This window comes from Rhipicephalus microplus, chromosome 3, assembly GCF_043290135.1.
Source record: "Rhipicephalus microplus isolate Deutch F79 chromosome 3, USDA_Rmic, whole genome shotgun sequence".
Taxonomy (NCBI): domain Eukaryota; kingdom Metazoa; phylum Arthropoda; class Arachnida; order Ixodida; family Ixodidae; genus Rhipicephalus; species Rhipicephalus microplus.
Window position 1 is genome coordinate 85501453 of NC_134702.1, and position 20501 is coordinate 85521953.

The following is a 20501-nucleotide window of genomic DNA, read 5'->3' on the forward strand; positions in this document are numbered from 1 at the left end:
TTGCTTTCCATGCTGCTTAAAAATTTGAGTTGCTCTCGAAGCATTCGCTCAGTTTTCTCCCGTTGATACTTGAGGATGCTACTTTTTTCCATAGCCATCATTTTAACTCTGTTTAAATTCTTCTCATTCAGCGGCCAAAAAAGCAGTTGACGGCAAAGCGAGTAGTTCGTCCAATTCTTCTGCCACTATATACGCTTACAAACTGTTCGTCGTCAAGCAGCTTAACATTGAATTTCCAAAGGTTCCAATTGAAATGGCCTCTCATGGCCTTTTCCCGAACCCGCCGATAACTAAACAGTGGTCACTGAAAGAGACAGGCTTAACGTCGTACGCTGTGCACAAAGGGAAAAGTTCAGCTGATATGTAAATCCTGTCCAGCCTAGTGTGGCTTTCACGTTGAAAATGAGTGTACATTGGGCACGTGCCACTAGAGTAAACGCTCCCCAAGTCTTCTGAGCCATTTTCTTGCACTATCTCGGATAGCTACTCGGCACTCTTATCGCGAATTCAAGCCTTCTTGGACCGGTCTTTGGCTGCACATACGCAGTTGAAATCACCTAAGAGCGGTAACATTTTTTTGCAATGTAAGTGCGTTTTGAGGCACTGGAAAAAAGGTTTGCGCTCAGTTTCAACGTTTGGTGCATATGCACAGATCGCGCGGTAGCTTAAACCAGAGAGGGAGAAATGGACGACCAAGAGGCGTCCGCTCTGTCACGATACAACAGCTTGAACACAGATGCCCAAGTTGTTGCGAATGAAAAAGGCGCAACCACCAGAGCTACCAACCGTGTGACACACGAATATATCGAAGTGTGGGCGAATATTTGATGCCATCCGATCTGACGCTTCCTGGCTCTATTTTCGTTTCCTGGACTGCTACTGAGTGCAAGTTATGGTCAAGTAGCAGGCAGTTTATTGACACTCTCGCCTTCTAGCGCCTAGTCCCCGAACATTGAGGCTTGCTGCTCGAAGTCCAATTTCAAATTTATTACCCATGTCGTAGAATATTAAAGGTAACTCTCCGAGCGGCGCCAAAATCTACGTACCGAGTCCGTATTTCAAAAATTTCATGCTGCCCTGAACCGAAAACGAAAAAAAAAAAACAGGCCAGGAAGCGAGGTAATCGGGAAGCATTTTTGCAAGCAACACAAGTGGTAAGAAGAGCCTACTGGCTTCCAAACATACGCATGGGAACAGAGAACAAAAGGAAGAAGAGAAAAAAGAAGAAAAGAAAAAATAAAGAAACAAGAACACTGCCATTCCACCCCACTTCCAATCCTTTCACCGACCGCCGCTACCACTACGGAGGCGGGTTAGCCGCCGCCTGTTGTGGTTCACCTGAAATGTTCGGCTTTGGTTTGAGAGGAAATTGCCTCGCCCCTGGCGCCTTTGTCGGTGGCTTGTCCCCACCACCATCGTCCTGGTGTGGCTCGCTGCTCGATGTCTGGTCGTGCGGCCGTTTCCCGGGCGCTGTGCTGGCTGGTTCTTGGGTTGTATCCATGCCCTCATCAGCGGGCTGATCCACATTTGCCTGAGGCACAGGACTTAACGACGTGGCCTTTGTCACCGACGTGGCCACTGTGACTGTGGTAGGTTCTTTTTCTGGTTTCTTTTGGGGTGCTGGAGAGGTAGTTTCTCAGGCTGACTCGGCAGAGAAGTAGAAGACGTTGGCGATGCACCCGCGCCGGCGCTTGTTGGAGACACCGCCTCTTCCACGTCCGCCTCATCGATCAGAAGGTCGGCCGAGTCCTCACTGCTTCCCGTTGCTGTCACGCTGGCGTACGTGCGCTGACACTGGCTGTCTTCATGACCGAAACGCCGGCAAAAGCCACACCTTGGAACGCGGCACTCACGGCGGATATGGCCAATGCCACGGCAGCGAAGGCACAGGGGAGCCCTCCCTGCACAACGACAAGTGCGTGCTCACCAGCGATACTTAGCTGGTGTGGAAGGTCATCCATTTTAACCCCAGCGTTCATCTTCAGGGTCACGACTCTTGCTGTGGATACCTTGTCCACCACCTTCTCGCCACGCCAACGCTCCCTCACGACGTCGGTGACCTTGCCAAAGGGCGCGAATGCGAGTCCAACGTCCTCGTCAGGCACGCTAATAAGGAGCCAGTGCACTTTCATTCGAATGTCCCTGTTAGCCGGTCGATGACAACGCAGCGCTTGCCTTTCACTTGCAGTTCACCGATGTTCCCGAGCTTCTTCATTGACTCGGCGTCCTTGAAAGTGACGGACCACACGTGGCTCATGCGATGCGCCCCCAAGGCGATGACATCCGGGAGCAGCAACTGCTGAGACAGGTCATCACGAAAATATTCAACCTTGTAGGGCTGACCGCTTACGTCGGCGTGCAAAAACAATGTATTTAACACCAACCGACCTGTAGGTAGACTGGGCAGAACAACCTGGTATTCATTTTCCTTCCCCGAAGACTTGTTTTCACGGCGGAGCGTGACCGCAATCGCCGCTCCGTTGGAGCACATAACACGTCCATACGCTGTCGCGGCCGGAAGTGGAATCCTAGACCATGCCAGATACGGCGACAAGGGAGTGAGTGCTGGTTCCGGTGTCTGTTCGTGGACAGTGTTGTCGTTGCCAGCTTCTGCTGCATTAGGAAAAATAAAAAAACAAGGTCTCACCGAGATTTGAACTCGGATCACTGGATTCAGAGACCCGAGTGCTAACCGTTACACCATGAGACCGCACTTTCCGACACCAGGAATCAAACCCTGGCCTTCGGGATGAAAGCCGGATATCTTATCGACAACGTTTCTTTGCACTGAATGGAAATCTACTGAGCCAAATCGTGTGCATCCTACCGCCAGTGGATCTAGTTTAGAAGTAGCGCCCGTAATTTCAACGTGAAGCATGAATGTTCCTCCTTTATTTTCTACGAGGAGCTGTTGGAGATAGTACGCAGCACCCACCATTGAGATATTCGTATTTCTTTTAATTTATCTGTTGTGACTTCGCATATTCGAATGCGTAGAAAGTCCCACCTTTTTACGTGCACTTCAAACGCTACGCGGCGTCTTTGTCTACGTGAAACTATACGTGAAACCCCGTGAAACTTTGAAGGTGCACCCCGGTCATTTTCCCCAGCGTTACGAGACGCGCGCCACAACGGACTACTTCGCGTAGGCGCTGCGCCGTGCTCCCTACCGGGCTGAAAAAATTAGGCGCCTTCTTCCTTCTAACCACTACTACCACCACCATACGAGAGAGGGCGCGTCGCCACGTCGAAAAAACATGCATGCGCTGCAACGGGTGCGTGCCTTGGCGGCGACTTTAAATTGGTCAGGCGCTGCACCGTGCTTCCTACCGGGCTGCAGAAATTAGGCGCGGAAAAATTCTTCTAACCACTGCCAGCACTTTGCACTGGCGGGGACTGATGCTAGCGCTCATCGCGGCATTGTGCAGGAAAGAAACCTGGGTAGGCACACAACATGCAGTGATTTGTCGGTGGTTTCTACTGGAACACGGCAATCACTGCTAATGGGCAGTGAGATACAGAATACTCTGAGTGGACGCAGATACCCGCAGTCCACTTTTAGTTAATGCGCACGCTTCGGTGTCGACGCTTCCGAACATTTTATGCATGAAACGGATGCAGAAGAAACAGCAGCAAGAGCGGGGTTGGCAGCCCCACCTACCATGCAGTCTCCTGCGGTGGTCTCGAAAGGCGTGGCAGGCAAGAGCAAGTCCCCTACGGAATAGTGGCCACCGATGACGTAGTGTAATGATGACGTAGTGTAATGATGTGAAGGTCAGTGAAAACGACACTACTCCGACTGACACCAACCGAAAGAAGCCCGTGAACTCTGACACTACGGAGGCATCGACTTCTATAGAGCTGTCAGCCAAGTATGCCTATGATGTTCAGCGAGATAACTGCAACGAACGTCGCTGATGAGGGACAACCCCACGAGCAAGACGGCCCACGACCGAACCTGGAAACCGGCGAATCACCGCCACCTTGCCTAAGTAATGCTAACGGCACCATGGCACATTGCCCTGGCAGTTTCGTCGAGTTAAACACCACGTTACCAGCCTCTCTAAGACATCATAATGCTCCCAATTCACTACGCATCGCGAATTGTAACGTTGAGGCCTCGCATCAAAAAGGAAACAGCAGTTGTACGGTTCGGTGACCGAGAATTACTTCAACATTGTAGTAATAGCAGACGGTGAAGAAGGGACTGAGAATATGGTGCGGCGTTTCACGCCGGCCTATCATATCGTGACAAGTCATGCTGTAGGGATATCGGCCGGCTGCTGCCTTTTGCTGCACCGTAGCTTGCGTTTATCGCAACAAGCGATAGTTTCTTGTAATGCGCGACCGATCGTGTATGACCTTGTATTATCTGTGTTTACGCACACAATAATGCAGGAGAAAGCCACTCATTTTTCAAGCATGCTCTCCAACTCTGTGATTGCGAGAAATTAAACAATCTTATCAAAGACTTCAACTGTGGACTTTCTGCAGCAGACAAGACTACCAGAACAAATTTTAATGACGGAAACACTGATTCTCTCGGATAAATGGTGAGCGATTTCTGCATTGAGGAAGTAGCAAATATTTTACAAACAAAAAAATTTACGTGCTGTACAATTAGTTCATTTCTAAGGATTGAGCCATGCCCGACTTAATCGAGCATATGTGTCACTGGATAATTTACCTTTTTGTCAGCTGTACCTACCATGTTACGCCTGTCTGCTTCATTGATAACTGTCTGGTTAAGTTTACTGTTGCTACACGGGCAGAAACATCAAATAGAGTTAATTGGGTTTTATGGTAACTGAATAGCTAACCGCTCATTTACGATGTCTTTGTGAAAGAAGCAATTATATCGCACAGAAAGCTTACACCTTTCGTTAGGCACATAGCGATTTATAGAGTATTGTCACTTTGACCTTATGCGATGGTTCTTTTCTTGTCTTTGCTTTGCTTTTTTCAGATGTTATTTATTCCGTTTCTTTTAAGAATCAACTTTAGTTGCGAGTCAGCGCTGTAGTTTGTCTTTTCTTTACCGTCCCTGTTTTCGTCGCGCTAATATTCGTTTAAGATTCAAGATGCACATTGGAACGCTGACAGTTATAGCCTGGATGGCCGAAACAGAGAGAGAGAGAGAGGAATATGAAATGAGAACGCTGGGAGGTTAACCTGGTAAAAGTAACCAGTTTGCTACTCTGCATATGAATGGGAAAATAGTGGTTGTACCGAAAACAGGGAGAGATAGATAAATAAAAGCAAAATAAGCATGCACACACATGGACACACGCAGGGCGTTCAGATCTAAGTCGTTCTGAGAGGCTACTTGAACGCAGGAAGCGCAGTATCGCTTGCACAGCCTTCTTTTGATACGTTATAGGTCCGGTCAATGGCGCAGGGTTCGTCTTCCGAAAGAGTTTGGTCGTCTGGTTTATCAAACGTATTGCAAAGCGCCTGTCTCTGTAAACAGTACTGCGGGCACCCACACAGAATATGTTTAATCGTTTCAATCATGCCACGGTGGTCATTTGTTGTGGTGTCGGCCATCCCTATGATAAACGCGTTTGCCTGCGAAACTGGTTTCTTTTCATCCCTATAGGGCACAAAGCGACATATGTAAACGAGACGAAGTGGTGGAGCTTGTTTTCCTAAATTGTTTCGACGCAGTGTTTGTGTGGGATAGTCTGCAGAGGGCACTTAAGATTTCACCCCACCCCAGAACCTCCGGGGGATTCGGTATTTGGCTATAGACTATAGACAACAAAGATAATGTACCATATGCCTTAAATATAGTCATTGTACTGCACAGTGTGTGGACATGTATGACATCGTGAAATGTCGATGCTGGTGCTAAAGTGGCAAGTCAATACTTCAAGGAAAGTCTTCACAGATTTGTTGAAGAACAGAAGTCTCACGTACATGTGCCCGAATGGTTACCGCAGGTAGAATTGTTAAGACAGCACTATATTTAGTGCTACGTTCTCTAAGACAAGAGAACAAAAAAAAACCTTTCTACTTTTGGTTGTAATGTCAATGTGTTCGTCAACCTTTTTGAAACTGAAAAAAAAGAGGTCTCATGAAGATTCGAACTAGTATCACTGAATCCAGAGTCTAGAGCGCAAACCGTTACACCATGAGACCGCACTTTCCGACGCCGGGAATCGAACCCGGGCCTTCTGGGTGAAAGCCAGATATTATAGCCACTAGACCACGCCGAAGATGGGGACAAGGGAGCGAGCACCGGTACCAGTGTCTATTCGCGGACAGCGTTGTCGTTGCCAGCTTTTCCTGCATTAGGAAAAATAAAAAGCAAGGTCTCACCGAAATTTGAACTCGGATCGCTGGATTCAGAGTGCTAACCGTTACACCATGACACTACACTTTCCGACCCTGGGAATCGAACCCGGGCCTTCTGGGTGAGAACCAGATATCCTAGCCGCTAGACTACGCCAGAAATGGCGACAAGGGAGTGAGCACCGGTATCGGTGTCTCAGCGTCGTCGTTGTCAGCTTTTCCTGCATTAGGAAAAATAAAAAGCAATGTCTCACCGAGATTTCAACTCAGATCGCTGGATGCAGAGTGCTAACCGTTGCACCATGACACCACACTTTCCGACCCCTAGAATTGAACCTGGGCCTTCTGGGTGAAAGCCAGATATTCTAGCCGCTAGACTACACCGGAGATGGTGACAAAGGAGCGAGCACCGGTACCGGTGTCTATTCGCGGACAGCGTCGTCGTTGTCAGCTTTAACTCTATTAGTAAAAATAAAAAGCAATGTCTCACCGAGATTTGAACTCGGATCACTAGATTCAGAGTCCAGAGTGCTAACCGTACACCATGAGACCGCACTTTCTGACGCCGGGAATGGAACCCGGGCCTTCTGGGTGAAAGCCAGATATCCTAGCCACTAGACGACGCCGGAGATGGTGACAAGGGAGCGAGCACCGGTATCGGTGTCTATTCGTGGACAGCGTCGTCGTTGTCAGCTTTTCCTGCATTAGGAAAAATAAAAAGCAATGTCTCACCGAGATTTGTACTCGGATCACTGGATTCAGAGTCCAGAGTGCTAACTGTTACACCATGAGACCGCACTTTCCGACGCCGGCGATCGAACACGGGCCGTCTTGGTGAAAGCCAGATATCCTAGCCACTAGACAACGCCGGAGATGCAGGTAGGGGAGCGAGTGCTAAAACTGGATGCTATTTGCAGACTCTTGTGTCGGTGCTGCCAGCACTCGTTGCACAGTACGTAGATATAACGCTTTGTTTTCTTTTTGCGCACGTGGGTTGTATTGCCAACAAACATAGTGTTGTCTAAGAGGCAATATCAAATCTAAAAAGTGTAGGACTTCATCTCATGGCAGTTCATGAGTGAAGTTCAAGCCTTGCCCATGTAGGTGAAGAAATGTTAAAATGTTGTCAACTTAGTGGTCCATTCATACAGTTTCTGTATTCGTAATTACAACCTACACGATACCATGTTTGTTGACAATAACCCACGTGCGCTAAAAGAAAACAAGGCGTTATATTTACGTGCAAAAAAAGGTTTGTGGTTATATATGGCTCGACGCACTCTAAGTTAGCGCAAAGGGTATTGCGATGCTTTGCCTCTAGTCTGCTCTGGTGACGTCGTTCATGAGTGGCGTAGCCAAGAGGAAGGTTGGAGGGAGGCATTATCCCCATCCCACGCAAATTTTCGCCCCCCGCCCCTTACCCACCTTTTTTCATTGCTTCATGCTGACATGATTCAAAAATTAAGTGATGCTACTATCCCAATATCATTCCTGGGCGTTTTTTCACTGAATAATGTCTCTATACGGAAGAACGTGTGATGCTGTTTGTCAATGCTTTGGCTTTCTGTATTGGGCAGGAATGTCGGCTGCACGCGCTTTCAGTGTGCTCGGCGTCGGGATTAATGCTGCAGCAGTGGTCATAACTGTACACGCTGGAAGAGATCTCGCCGCAGTTGATCACTGCGATAATTTTAACTAGGCAGAGTTTTGTTTTAATCGTAAAAGCCGGACACATTTCCAAGGTCTGATAGGCAACGTTCAAGCATATGACAGTGTGAGTGTTCGTACGTGGGCTAAAATACACTCAAGCCGAGACTAACATTTTTATTGAACCTTCAACGTTATCTGGTAACATCTAAACACACACACACACACACACACACACACACACACGCACACACACACATGCACACACGCACACACACACACCATTGCTTGCGGGATACGTGATTAAGATGTAGTGTGTTTATTTGCATTGTGTACATGGCGAGCTTTTCTCAACACAAGACGAACATCTCGACGAAGATTTCGTCCTATATGTACGTCGTGACGATACCTTCGAAGGCTCTCGCCGGAGCTCATTGCGACTGGCTATCAAGAGTCCTTTTTTCCCTCAACCTTAAAGGGGGAATGACTTTAAACTTCGCTGTCCAACCACCCGACACTTATGGGATCTCTCGACGTGCCGCCCACACGCGCTTCGGTCAATACATCTTTGTTGTCTCTCCCTTGGGGCGAGAATTCCGCTACGTGCTCGGACCAAAACCATTTCGATCGTCTCGTAGTACATTTTGCGGCGTCGTGACTGTATGCGCCTCGCCTCCAGCAAGTCGTAGAAGTTTATGTCGTATTCTTCTTTCGCTAAAGAAACTGACAAGTGATCGCCGTTGGTGGCACACTCCAAGGCAGTCTATGACAAACTAGTGAGGGAACAACTAACAAAACTTAAATCCGATGCTGAGCGAGACCTGCCACGAACCACGTCATACGCGATCTAGAATTCAGGCAAGACACGTCGTTATCTGCTGTCCACTCCCACAATCATTTACCACATATCGTCGTTTACCACATAGATCGCTTCGAAAACCCCGACACGTATATAGTGAGAGCTGAAATCTCTCATTGGAATTTTATCTCTTCAGCGAGATGTCAATGCAACGTCCAAACATCGTGTCTATATCTGGTAGGCCTGTAAGAAAGTATGCATTGACTAGTAAGAAAGACAAGCAGGCAACCTGTCAAAGTGATTTCTGAGGCGAAAATTTCGCTTTCACATGGCATATGCATATTCGCCTTTTTGTTTTTATACTTATTTCTATTACTAATAAAGAAATTGTAGACCTGCACCTTTCGATGGACGGTCTAGACGGAAAGACCTAAATCTATGTAATCGAAACTTGATGCGTTAAAAGTCAGGTTTCTTGTAGTGCTATGGTATCTGGATTGAATTTTGATGCTAAGTATGTTAAATTGAGTTGAAGTGAAAGTGAATTGATCGAAAATTTCAATGAAGAATCTTAAGATACTATGGTTTGGTTGAAATAAGCTCGGCGACTGACTTGCTTAAGATAACTTTTTTTGAAAAAATATGCTTTAGATGGGCTATCCTTTTGGTACTTCTTGAACTTTGAGGGAACAGTTGTAGTACCTTTCTTGCGCAATGGTTATAATGAGCGCTTTAGTGATCGGGAATCTGCCTCCATCTCATCTGATTCCGGCACGTCTTCCATTGTAACTTTGCTTTCACACGGACAGAGTTCAGCAGATGCACCCGCAAACTGTGCACCCTGTGACGAGGTATCTCAGACAACCTCCTTTGAAGGTCCTTCACTGTCACCGTTTACTGTGGACGCACAGAAGTTTTCTCGATAAGTGAGAATTCTCCCAATAAGTGAGCCATCTGATTCGTGATTATATGGGCCAATGTCTCACAAAGAGTCCCAGTTAGACGTCCCATTGCCTTTTCCATTTTCTTGTCGATTGCTTCGCTATCAAAACAGAGAGTGACCCCTCCATTGCTGGTATGTGGTGGGCTGTAACACTAGCATAATCTAGATTTCGTGCATAAATTTCAGCTACTGCTTTCCTATGAGAACATTGCTTTCGTCTGCTATTTTAAGAATTTGCAGTTCACAAGACTTTGCAGGACAGCTTGAAAAGTCAGCATGAGCTTCATGACATAAGCAACAATTTTCATTGTTACCTTAACACTCGCTTGAATTGTGCCTTTCTCCACATACTCTGCACCTTACAGCAGACCTGCAACCTTTTAATGTGGGTCTATAACGCCAGCACTTTACGCATTGAAGAGGGCGAGGGGAGAAAGATTCGACTCGGTAAATAAAAGGCCACGCCTTAATTTCTGATGGTCGTACGGACTCAGCAAATGTCACTATGACGGACTCGTTTGGTATTTTATTCTTTTCAGCAACACATCCACACCAATAAACTGAAATAACACCTGCTGACAAAACAGTTCCCGAATTTCAGTTGGTGTCATGTTGGCGTCGATGGCTCGGACTAGACCTCTGGAGCATGCAAAACGCGGTGGAATGAATGCGCTGACCGAATTAGATGCGAACATCGAGTGCTTCAGAAGATGCTGCACGTGGGACTCAGATTGGGGAAAAAACAGAGTATCTCCCCTCGGCCGTACTGATGGACCTCGGTGATTGACTGTAACTGGACCGTCACCGACCACAATTTCGTCTGAATCACCTAGGGGTTCTTGATCAGAATGATGCCGTCATTGGTAGAGACTATAGTGCCAAAGAAACACATGATGTGCCGTTGCACAAGAAAACATTCACTGGCAACTCCTGCGGAGGAATTTAAGCAGACCATAAGAAGGTCCCTGGTTGGTCCGAACCAGGGACCTTCTCCTGTCTGGTCCATCCTGTCTGGTCCGAACTTCACAAAAACACTTATCAACCAGCTATTGCGCTCTAAAAAACAATAAAAGCTCTATGAAACAAAAACACTGCTCGATCCTGGTCACTTCGTTCTTTTCGTCCTGTCATGAATCCCAGCATGTGAACTGATGTTTGTATTTTGCAAAATTTGACTTCATGAGCAGTTATTAAAAGCGAAGCTTTTCATAGCGATTTTGGTGACTTTGAGCATATTTATCTATCTAGCCGCTTACGTTCGGATGCTCTCGTGGTCACCCCTTAACTTCGCGTGAACCAAAATTAGCATGGGAGGGTAAAATGGTTTGACGCCCCGCCGCGGTTCTCTATAGTGGCTAAGGTACTCGGTTGCTGACCCGCAGGTCGCGGGATCGAATCCCGACTGCGGCGGCTAAACTTCCAATGCTGATGGAAGTGTTGTGGGCCCGTGTGCTCAGATTTGGGTGCACGTTAAAGAACCCCAAGTGGTCGAAATTTCCAGAGCCCTCCACTACGGCGTCTCTCATAATTAAATGTTGGCTTTGGGACGATAAACCCCACATATCAATCAAGATGGTTTGACAAATGTGACGCGCTGGTCAAGATGTGCATAATGTCACAATTCCGTCGCGTACGTCGTCACTTTCCGCCAGACAGTGGCACATACCGATGAACGGATATGTGCCACTGCTATATGTGCCACAGGTGATTAACACTCAGTATCTACTCAGGAACAACGAGAACACACATGGCCAATTTGAACAGTGGTAGCGTCGACCCAACGATGGCACAGAATAAATGGCAGTGTTGAGAAAAACCTGACATTAGCAGCGTTGACCCCCCGACGAATGCAAATAATGAATTTCAGGGTCCCAGCAGGAATTGAACCCAAGAATTTTGCGTGGCAGTCAAGCATTATACCACAGAGCTACTGTGGGAATTTAGTATACCAATCCTCTTCATCACATACAATTCGCTGTGCTATCCCCATGCTCCCACGAACTCATTTTAGGCTGGGACTTTCTTTCGTCTGCTTCCGCGGCAATTTGTTGTGCACAACGTGTCGTCCATCTTACTGACACAGACCACTTGCTTTTTGACGAAACCTACAGGCCACTTCGACTCATCGCTGCTGTAGACATCGAGTTACCCCCGAACGAACATCAGTTAGTGACAGTTTTGTCCAACGACGTCGACTCTGGTGACATTTTGGACACTCCATCGCCCCGTTGCCTTAATAAAGGCATAGCTCCCGCATCAGGTGTGGCTCGCTTCAACAATGGATCAGCTGTCCTCGCTGCTACGAACACCACACCAGATAAAATTTTACTGCCGCGGGGCACTACTGTCGCCTGCATTGCCGATCTGGAGCCTGTGTGCGTCGTGCCTCTTACCCCTGTGTCCTCTAAAGGCCATCCTGGAGATCATGCTGCTTCCTCGGCCTTTACAGCAGCCATCAACCAGGACTTGACAGACTCGCAGAAGCAGCAGCTGCTTGATTTGTTGCAAAAGCATGCAAACTCTTTTGACGTTCATTCATCCAGCCTGGGTCAGACAACTGCTACAGCACATCGTATTCAGACCGACGGAACATCCATTGTGCATCGTCGTCCGTACCGCGTCTCCCTAGCCGAACGAAAAATCATTGAGGAAAACGTAGACGATATGCTGCAACGGGAGATAATCCGACCCTCAACCAGTCCTTGGTCGTCTCCAGTGGTTCTGGTGCGTAAAAAAGACGGCTCCGTACGATTTTGCGTCGATTACCGAGCACTCAATAAGATCACTAGGAAGGACGTATACCCCATGCCACGTATCGACGACGCCCTCGATTCCTTACAAGGTGCTGAATTTTTTTCAAGCCTCGACTTGCGTGCCGGCTATTGGCAAATCCTCATGCACGAAGATGACAAAGAAAAAACTGCGTTTGCAACCCCGGACGGCCTATACGAATTCAATGTTATGCCATTCGGTCTATGCAACGCGCCCGCAACTTTTGAGCGCTTGATTGACACCGTGCTGCGTGGCCTGAAATGGAAGACTTGCCTATGTTACCTCGATGACATTGTTGTCTTTTCATCGACGTTTCGTCAACATCTGCAACGCTTGGACGAGGTCCTGACTTGCCTTGCGGGCGCTGGTCTTCAAATTAACACCAAGAAGTGCCATTTCGCCAGCAGATCTATCAAGGTCCTCGGTCATGTTGTGAGCAAGGACGGAATTCGTCCAGACCCTAAGAAAACTGCTGCGGTGCTTCGCTTCCCTCGCCCTGACAAGCCGAAAGATTTGCGAAGTTTTCTTGGTCTCGCCTCTTACTTTCGGCGATTCATACAAAACTTTGCCTCCATAGCCGCACCACTCCATAAGCTACTTGCTTCTGGTACGCCCTTTCAGTGGTCTCAGGAATGTGAATCGGCTTTCGACAGGTTGAAGAGTGCCCTCACAACCGATCCTGTACTTTCTCATTTTCACGATGGTGCACCGACCTTCCTCCAAGCAGACGCTAGCGGCCACGGTTTAGGAGCCGTGCTCCTCCAGCGCGACAACTCTTTGCGAGAGCAAGTCGTTGCGTACGCCAGCCGCGTCCTCTCCGCAGCCGAGAGGAACTACACGATCACCGAGAAGGAGTGCCTCGCCATCGTTTGGTCAGTGCAGAAATTTCGTCCCTATCTTCACGGCCGCCATTTCACCATTGTGACCGACCACCATGCTTTATGTTGGCTTTCGACACTCAAGAACTTGTCGGGACGCCTCGGCCGCTGGATTCTACGCCTACAAGAGTATGATTTTGAGGTCTCGGAACTACTTTCAAATAGACGCTAATCTTCGTGAAACGTAAACAGTGATTGCAGGGCTGCCTACCCAGTTTTTTAAACTTTACACATGCACTCCTTTGATACAGCCATCACGTTGGGTGAACGTCAATTGTGGTTAAAGGCCATGCGCTGAAGTTGATTTATGTAGCAGTGCCCAAGGCCAGCATCTTCGCGAGTATCAGCGTTTCAAATCAGTTTCTGGTGTTGCTAATACGCATGTTCTAGTTGGCATAGGTAAGCAAGTGCAAACAACTGGTTGCATAAACATCTGCAAGTCTTCAACATGTCTCTGTGCGTGCAACTTCTGTACGTACATTTAGCGTCATTTCATGGCGTGTCGCTCAATAAAAAAAATTCAACACGGTCACCTTCCCTCCGCATGCTTCGCATAACGCCGATTCCCAGGTACGTGGGATCTGCCGAATTTTGTTTGTTTTGAAAAACCTGACAACTATTCGTGGACAGCCATTAGAAATTGCGAAGACCGTACGTCAGCCTGTTACGGGAGATAAAACAAAAAACTGTGCACCGGAATAAATAAAAGAATAAAATTTACCATCTCGCGCAATTCACCATCCTGCTTGAAAAATATCAAGCGCTCTAATTCTCGTCTCAAGTATGTACAGCCCCGCCACGGTGGTCTAGTGGCTAAGGTACTCGGCTGCTGACCCGCAGGTCGCGGGTTCGAATCCCGGCTGCGGCGGCTGCATTTCCGATGGAGGCGGAAATGTTGTAGGCCCGTGTGCTCAGATTTGGGTGCACGTTAAAGAACCCCAGGTGGTCAAAATTTCCCGAGCCCTCCACTACGGCGTCTCTCATAATCATATGGTGGTTTTGGGACGTTAAACCCCACATATCAAGTATGTACATATTCATTCTGAAAATGTCAGGCTTAAAGTATCAGACAACGTGTCACGTATCTGTGCTGACTTGTTGTTTGTGATGCCAAAAAAGTTCTGGGCCCTGGAGGCACGTGCAGTCTCTGTCTGCACAACTACCACCACAACTTGAGTAGATGTCTGTAGTATCACAGCAAGCGCATATGCACGCGAGTCGCGTCAGGAGGCACGGTTCGCGCGTCGTTTCTTGATGCGTCGATAAGTGAATTCCGTAGTCCACATGACGCACACGAAGAAGGAGCCAACGCTGACCATGTGAAGCAGTCCATCGTATGACCCGATTTCGTCCTTGAAGTAACCTGAACAAAGGGAAGAAAAAAACAAACAATAAAAGACGTTGGATGAAAAATTGTGCATGGAGTCTAATGATCTATAATATACGCCCACTATTTAAGGGAACATATTATAATAAAGCAAATGTAAATAATACACTTCAACTTATTTCAAGACATGAGAAATTCGGTAGGATGCATGGCACCCATTCATTAAAAACAAAAAAAAACACTCTGCGTGCCTTCGTAATATTATTTTATACTCTAATATGAAGCTAGGCATGTACTTCTACACATCAGTAAAAAAAGAAATGTGATACCTACGTTAATAATACTATTTCTTTCTTTTCAGTTGTCATGTGTCATATCGTTTTCAGTCACATTTGATAAGTTGATCCCGGGTATATCGAACTCGGAATTATTCGCTATATAGAATAGTCAATAAAAACCTTTGACTTTTTCATGCAAAAGTAAGTATGGAACGGTTGCACACGTATTTCGAACTCCCGCAGAGCGTAAAATCCGGTATATCGAACGCCACGCCAGGCCGAAGCCCAAAAAGTGAGCTTGTTGGGACAAATATCACCTATTTTTCGACCGCGTTATGACAAGCTTCAATCCCCCCTCGCACGCAGGTGAAAAAATTGTGGTGTTATTCGTTGGTGGCATGGCGTTTGTGAGTGCACCATCACACGATTTGCGATCTGTTGCAGGTTGTAACGCGTGAACACAATATTTCCAAAGGCGCGAATTGCCGAGGGCCACAAAATCACGTGAATTGCGAAGTGACACTGCGGCCTCGCCGCGATGTGCGCACTCCTTTCCTCGCTTGCTTTACGCAAGATGACATGCGGGCATATGATAATGTATATGGTTTCGTGAAGATATTTCTAAAGTTACCTGCAGCATCCTTAGCGTGGGTTGGCGAACAAGAAAGTTGAAATTTTCAGTACATGTTTCATAATTGACGTGTAAGTCGAGTCCAAAAGACAATGCGCTTCACAATGGATGAAAAAAAAAGAAAAGGAAAATGAAGCGATTACAAGCTTCTCCTTACGACCTGCCTTTGCTGCATTGCTTTCGAGAAGTAAGGATGGGAGGTATGCCTAGACGCTTTTCGGAGCACGAGTAACCCATTCAGGTAGTCTATAGCTGCACATTGTAACCGATGCTCATGCGCGCCTGAATTCGCTGTATAAAACAATAATCGTAAAAGACGTGAAAAACGACAAAGAGAGAATCGTTTATGAAGCAGATATCATGGCTTCCCCGGGTGACGAAAATTGCGTTTCAGCGTGCCGTCCATACGTTTATCTTTTGGAGAAGTGAATTTGGTGTTGCAAACGCAAAGGGTTGATGTCGCGTAGACTAGGGTGCTGCGTTTTTATCACTCTGATGTGTGCCTTGTATACGATATTTGTATGCAAACGACGCGCCCAAATAGGTCAAGTGAAAATTGAATGTAAACATTCGACAGAATTCTGTGTGGTTGGGTATGAAGCTGGGAGAAGTCGGTTACGAAACGTCGGGTTTCTTCAAAACTTTTGGTTGGAGTCTAAATCATCTCCCATTTGAAAGTGGCGTTTTGTTTCCTCTACTCCTGTTCGTCTCAGCGTCTTTTTCGTCGATATTGTTTTAGAACAGTTATGCATATGCAAGACTTCGACATGAACCAACAAGCCCCAGTCATCGCATTTTGTGCTTTCAGTTTGGCACAAAGAAATTTTGGGAGGAGCACGTACCCGGTGTGTTGACCCCTGGCTACGTTACTGTCATCCCCCTCCTTCTGGTGCTAAGTAATACATAATCGACGATACTTCGGGCGCAAATAGAACGAAGATGGATAACATGTAATAGGAAACACTCGTTCAATTTGCGCCAAAAGTACTAACTACCTTAATCCAGAATTCTGCTAAAGTAGTACGTGTACGCATATGCGCAGCCGTCAGCAAGCTTAACCCGAACGCTCCGCAGTGTGAACTGGTCTAATTATAATTAGACTGATGCCAGCGCCGGGAAGCTCTGGGTGCTGCCGCCGAAATAATACCTCGATATGCTTGGATAGTATATCATCCCGCATGGGTAACATTTCGGCAACAGAACTAAAAGCTACGTGGCGATGGCGTCCATCAAATTGTTGCAGGACACTGCAGAATGTTCGAGTTAAAGTTCCTAACTATATTGCATATGCGGGCAATATATTACATATCTTAAGTCAGGGGGTGGTGAAGAAGGCATGGACCTCCTTCCCCATACTACACGCGCAAACAAGTAGCCCATGTGTTTTCGGTGGGCTCCCATCAGGACACAGAATATGGGTACCACTCAAGCAAAGAGTTACACATATTGGCCGAAGTATATATGAGCCCTATAGTATATTGTTGCACGCTCACCGGTGATCTTTGGGGACGCCAGATAAGCGATGCCCATCACGAACCGGGTGATGCCTCCCGAGAGTCCCAGGTTCTCCACTCCGAGCTGGTCCGCGAGCACGGGACCGAACAGCACCACCACGCTGCCGTTGCTCCAGCCGAACAGCACGCACATGAGCGCCGTCAGCGCGTAGCGGTCCGGCCGCATGGTGGGCAGCGAGGCGCACAACACTCCCGTGAGCATCGCGCTTGCACTCATCAGCACGCGTCGGTCGCAGAAAGAGCGGTCCGACAGGGCGCCAGCCACGAGCCGCGCGCACGCGTCACCGATGGCCGTCACCGAGAGAAACACCGCGCCATCGCGACGCGTGAAGCCCTTGTCGACCGCGAGGTCAACCAGAATCATGAGCACCAGCAGCGTGTAGACCGAGATGGCGCACGTCACTGTCACCATGAAGAAGACGGGCTCCCGGAGGAAACTCCAGTGCGACGTGCCCACGTTTCCACCGCCGCTGGCTACCAGAGTCTCTCTTCCGGTCAACGAGGGACGACGGAGGCTTTCGACCGCGTCGTCAACGGCGATGACTTCCACTTCGGACACGGTCCACGGCTTCGCGACGGAACCATTTGCCGTGGTAATACCAGTACTGCCGCTACTGCAGGCCTCTCCGTTTTGGATGTTGTAGGTGCCGTCCAAGCGCGAGTACGAAGGCACGTCGCCATCGCCAATAGGTTTTCGCTTGAGGAAGCGGAATGAAATACCGTGGAACTGTACAGGCTTAGGAGAGGGAGGAAACTTGTATGTGGTCATCGTGCCATTTGCGGCGGCTTGATCAGCACGTCCCTCGGAGATTTCGTGGCTCGACACTGTGGTGATGTCCGCTGGAATGTCGGGAGAAGAACCGTTTGCGTAAGAGGTGAAATCCTCGCAACTTTGCAATATCGACGTGCTCTTGAGCGACGCCTTCGGCCACGCGTCCTTGTCTGTGGGGATGTTCGTCTCGGTGGTCGCGCCGCCTTCAACCACGGTCTTGTAGGTGCTATTAACAGTTGACACTGAATAATGAAAAGAAAACATGAAATTTATATAACGACCCTCTGGTGCTGCGTACGTCTATCTGCACTTCTATTCATCTAGCCCTGTCTGCATTTGGCGAAAGAGCAAATATATTGCACCAGCTGTGCACCAGCTAATGCAGCGTTACGTCATCATGCGTCGACGTACTGAAACATGGTGCAGGGACGGCTATACTTATTGATTTTTCGTGGTAAAGCGAACAGCGCGAAAGCAAGAATAGAAACAAAGAAGTCGGACAAGCGTTGGTCTGAACACCCAAAAGACCAGGATTCAGAAAACCCTACTGCATGCTCTCGTCTGCAATGAGGCGGATTATGACCAACAAGCCCAGCTCTAGTGACTGTCTCTTCTGCTACCTCATAAGGTGCCAAGGGGGTGTTCGGGGTGTGCTCTCCTTCCCAATCGCAACCTTTTGTGATCGTTCACAGGCGCAGCTGAAAGCTGTTCATCAGCAGGAGTTAAGAGGCTTGCATAGCAAACAATAAGATTAGCGCAAATACAAAAGGAGGAGACCTAGGGACGTCCACTCATGTCGGTTAAAGCGGCCAGCGTGTATACATATAGTAGTTGGCATTCGGCAACTAAACACGCACCGAAACTCCTATAAAGTGCACGAGCGCTTTACACCAAGAAAACGTGCAAGAAGGACAGAGAAAATTATTAGCTATATGTAACAACACAACAAAGGCATATATATACAGGATTATACGGGCGAGAAAAAAGTGACGCAAGTACTGTTTCTTTTCTAACAACAGGAGGTACGTAAAAACAACAAAAAAAAGAAAGCGCACAACGTTAAACGTTGCTGAACTCATACACCCTGCGTCTTGTGGTGTGTTCTCACCTCCGTCGTGATCCAATGAAAGTCCTTGCTGCGCAAGTGTATTCATGATGCTGTACGGGGGAAAACACGCAAACGAAAGACCATTGATTGATTGATATTTGTTTGTTTGGTATGTGATTCATTGATATGTGATTGATATGTGATTATGAAGGTGCCGTAGCGAAGGGCTGCTAAAATTTTGACCACCTGGGGTTCTTAAGCGTGCACCCCAATCTGAGCCCACGGTCCTACAGCGTTCTCGCCTCCATCAAAAATGCAGCCGCTGCAGCAGGGATACGATCCCGCGACCTGCGGGTCAGCAGCCGAGTACCTTAGCGACTATAGGCCACTACGGCGGGGCACGAACGAAATACCACGTCGACTTCTCGTAGTTTGTTTGCGCATGTTATTTGTTTTAGGCACTGAGCAGCTCCCTTCGTTATATTGCCACATTACGCATGATATTCCTACCAACGCCTCCTTTTATAAACAGGCGTTGTTCCTAAAGCCGCTGCTCCAACTTGCCGATTTCACTGTTTTCGGCACAGCCCAATATAGCTGTTACATTTAACATAAACACTGAAGACGTATACGTGAGTACATTTATTGATAACTTGCACTTGAATCATGAACTAAGCTAGTTAAATGACGTGCATAACATCAACATGACGACTTTTATCACGTCAGGACAGCATTATCACAATGTGGTGCATCCGAATCAGTGTGATAAGAAAATGGCCGGAACGTATTGGCTTCTGTGCATAGATAACGAAAGTACCTGCATGTGATGGTAAGATAACGCCAACGTGACATAGCAAGCTTCTCCTCCCACTCTACTGCTGCCTCCTAGCATGGCTGTTTCATTGACCTCAGAGTGAGGCATATACATACCTTGTTCCTTGAACTCCAGACTAGCTACAGATCCACGCCGTAGATGTCCGTCGCCGCCTTCGTTAGCTGCCGTGGGTGACACCTTGGCGCTCGTAGACTTCGATGCCTCCCAGGGAGGGGCCTTGAATACGATGCACGCCGACACGGCATTGAGCATAAGACCACCCGTTATCAGGAAGGCGCCCGTGAAGCCGTATTCCTGTGCAGAATTGGGTATAGAAGGCACACGGAGAAGACAACAGCGTACAAAACTGGGCTATACATGGTTGATCTTCATTGTAAAAGAAATTAACTGTAACATTGTTAATTGTCATTGTGTGTGATGAAGAATTAGATGGTAAGATAGCCTTCCTGAATTTACATGGATTTGCTTTCATTAACTTCGCCAAGGTAACCTTGTAATAATGTTCTTTAGCAGCCTTCATTTTAGGCTGCAGATAGTTCTTTTTTATCACTAACAAACTGTTGAAGCTTAATTGCGTTACATGCTGAGAACAGGAAGGAGGACGATAGCGAGGGGCGTGGTTGTTGCGATCTGGAGGTGGGTATTTAGCTGATGACCAGTACTCTTGGAACAGTGAGAAGGAAGTGAGCCTAGAAACCCTTTTTTTTTAACTCTTGCCATTCGGCTTTTCTTAAGGGCTATTGTAAATGGCGCTGTGACTTTT

The 20501-nt window shown here is 47.6% G+C and overlaps 1 protein-coding gene and 4 non-coding genes across 16 annotated transcripts in view; all 5 read right to left on the minus strand.

The window, feature by feature from the left end:
- Positions 1-2638: 2638 nt before the first annotated feature.
- TRNAQ-CUG (transfer RNA glutamine (anticodon CUG)) lies at positions 2639-2710 on the minus strand. Its single transcript has one exon. It is a non-coding gene; the product is annotated as a tRNA-Gln (tRNA).
- A 3436-nt stretch (positions 2711-6146) lies between these two features.
- TRNAE-UUC (transfer RNA glutamic acid (anticodon UUC)) lies at positions 6147-6218 on the minus strand. Its single transcript has one exon. It is a non-coding gene; the product is annotated as a tRNA-Glu (tRNA).
- Positions 6219-6382: 164 nt separating this feature from the next.
- Positions 6383-6454, minus strand: TRNAE-CUC (transfer RNA glutamic acid (anticodon CUC)). The gene has a single exon. It is a non-coding gene; the product is annotated as a tRNA-Glu (tRNA).
- A 397-nt stretch (positions 6455-6851) lies between these two features.
- On the minus strand, positions 6852-6923 carry TRNAE-UUC (transfer RNA glutamic acid (anticodon UUC)). Its single transcript has one exon. It is a non-coding gene; the product is annotated as a tRNA-Glu (tRNA).
- Positions 6924-8244: 1321 nt separating this feature from the next.
- Positions 8245-20501, minus strand: part of LOC119186718 (uncharacterized) — a 36303-nt gene continuing 24046 nt past the window's right edge. For all 12 annotated transcript variants that reach the window (XM_075889924.1, XM_075889916.1, XM_075889925.1 and 9 more), the window contains 3 exons: positions 19834-20032; positions 17063-18097; positions 8245-14696 (listed from right to left, as the gene is read on the minus strand). In XM_075889924.1, the coding sequence (XP_075746039.1) occupies positions 14557-14696; positions 17063-18097; positions 19834-20032 (1374 nt within the window). In that variant the 3' untranslated portion in view covers positions 8245-14556. The remainder of the gene's footprint in view (positions 14697-17062; positions 18098-19833; positions 20033-20501) is intronic.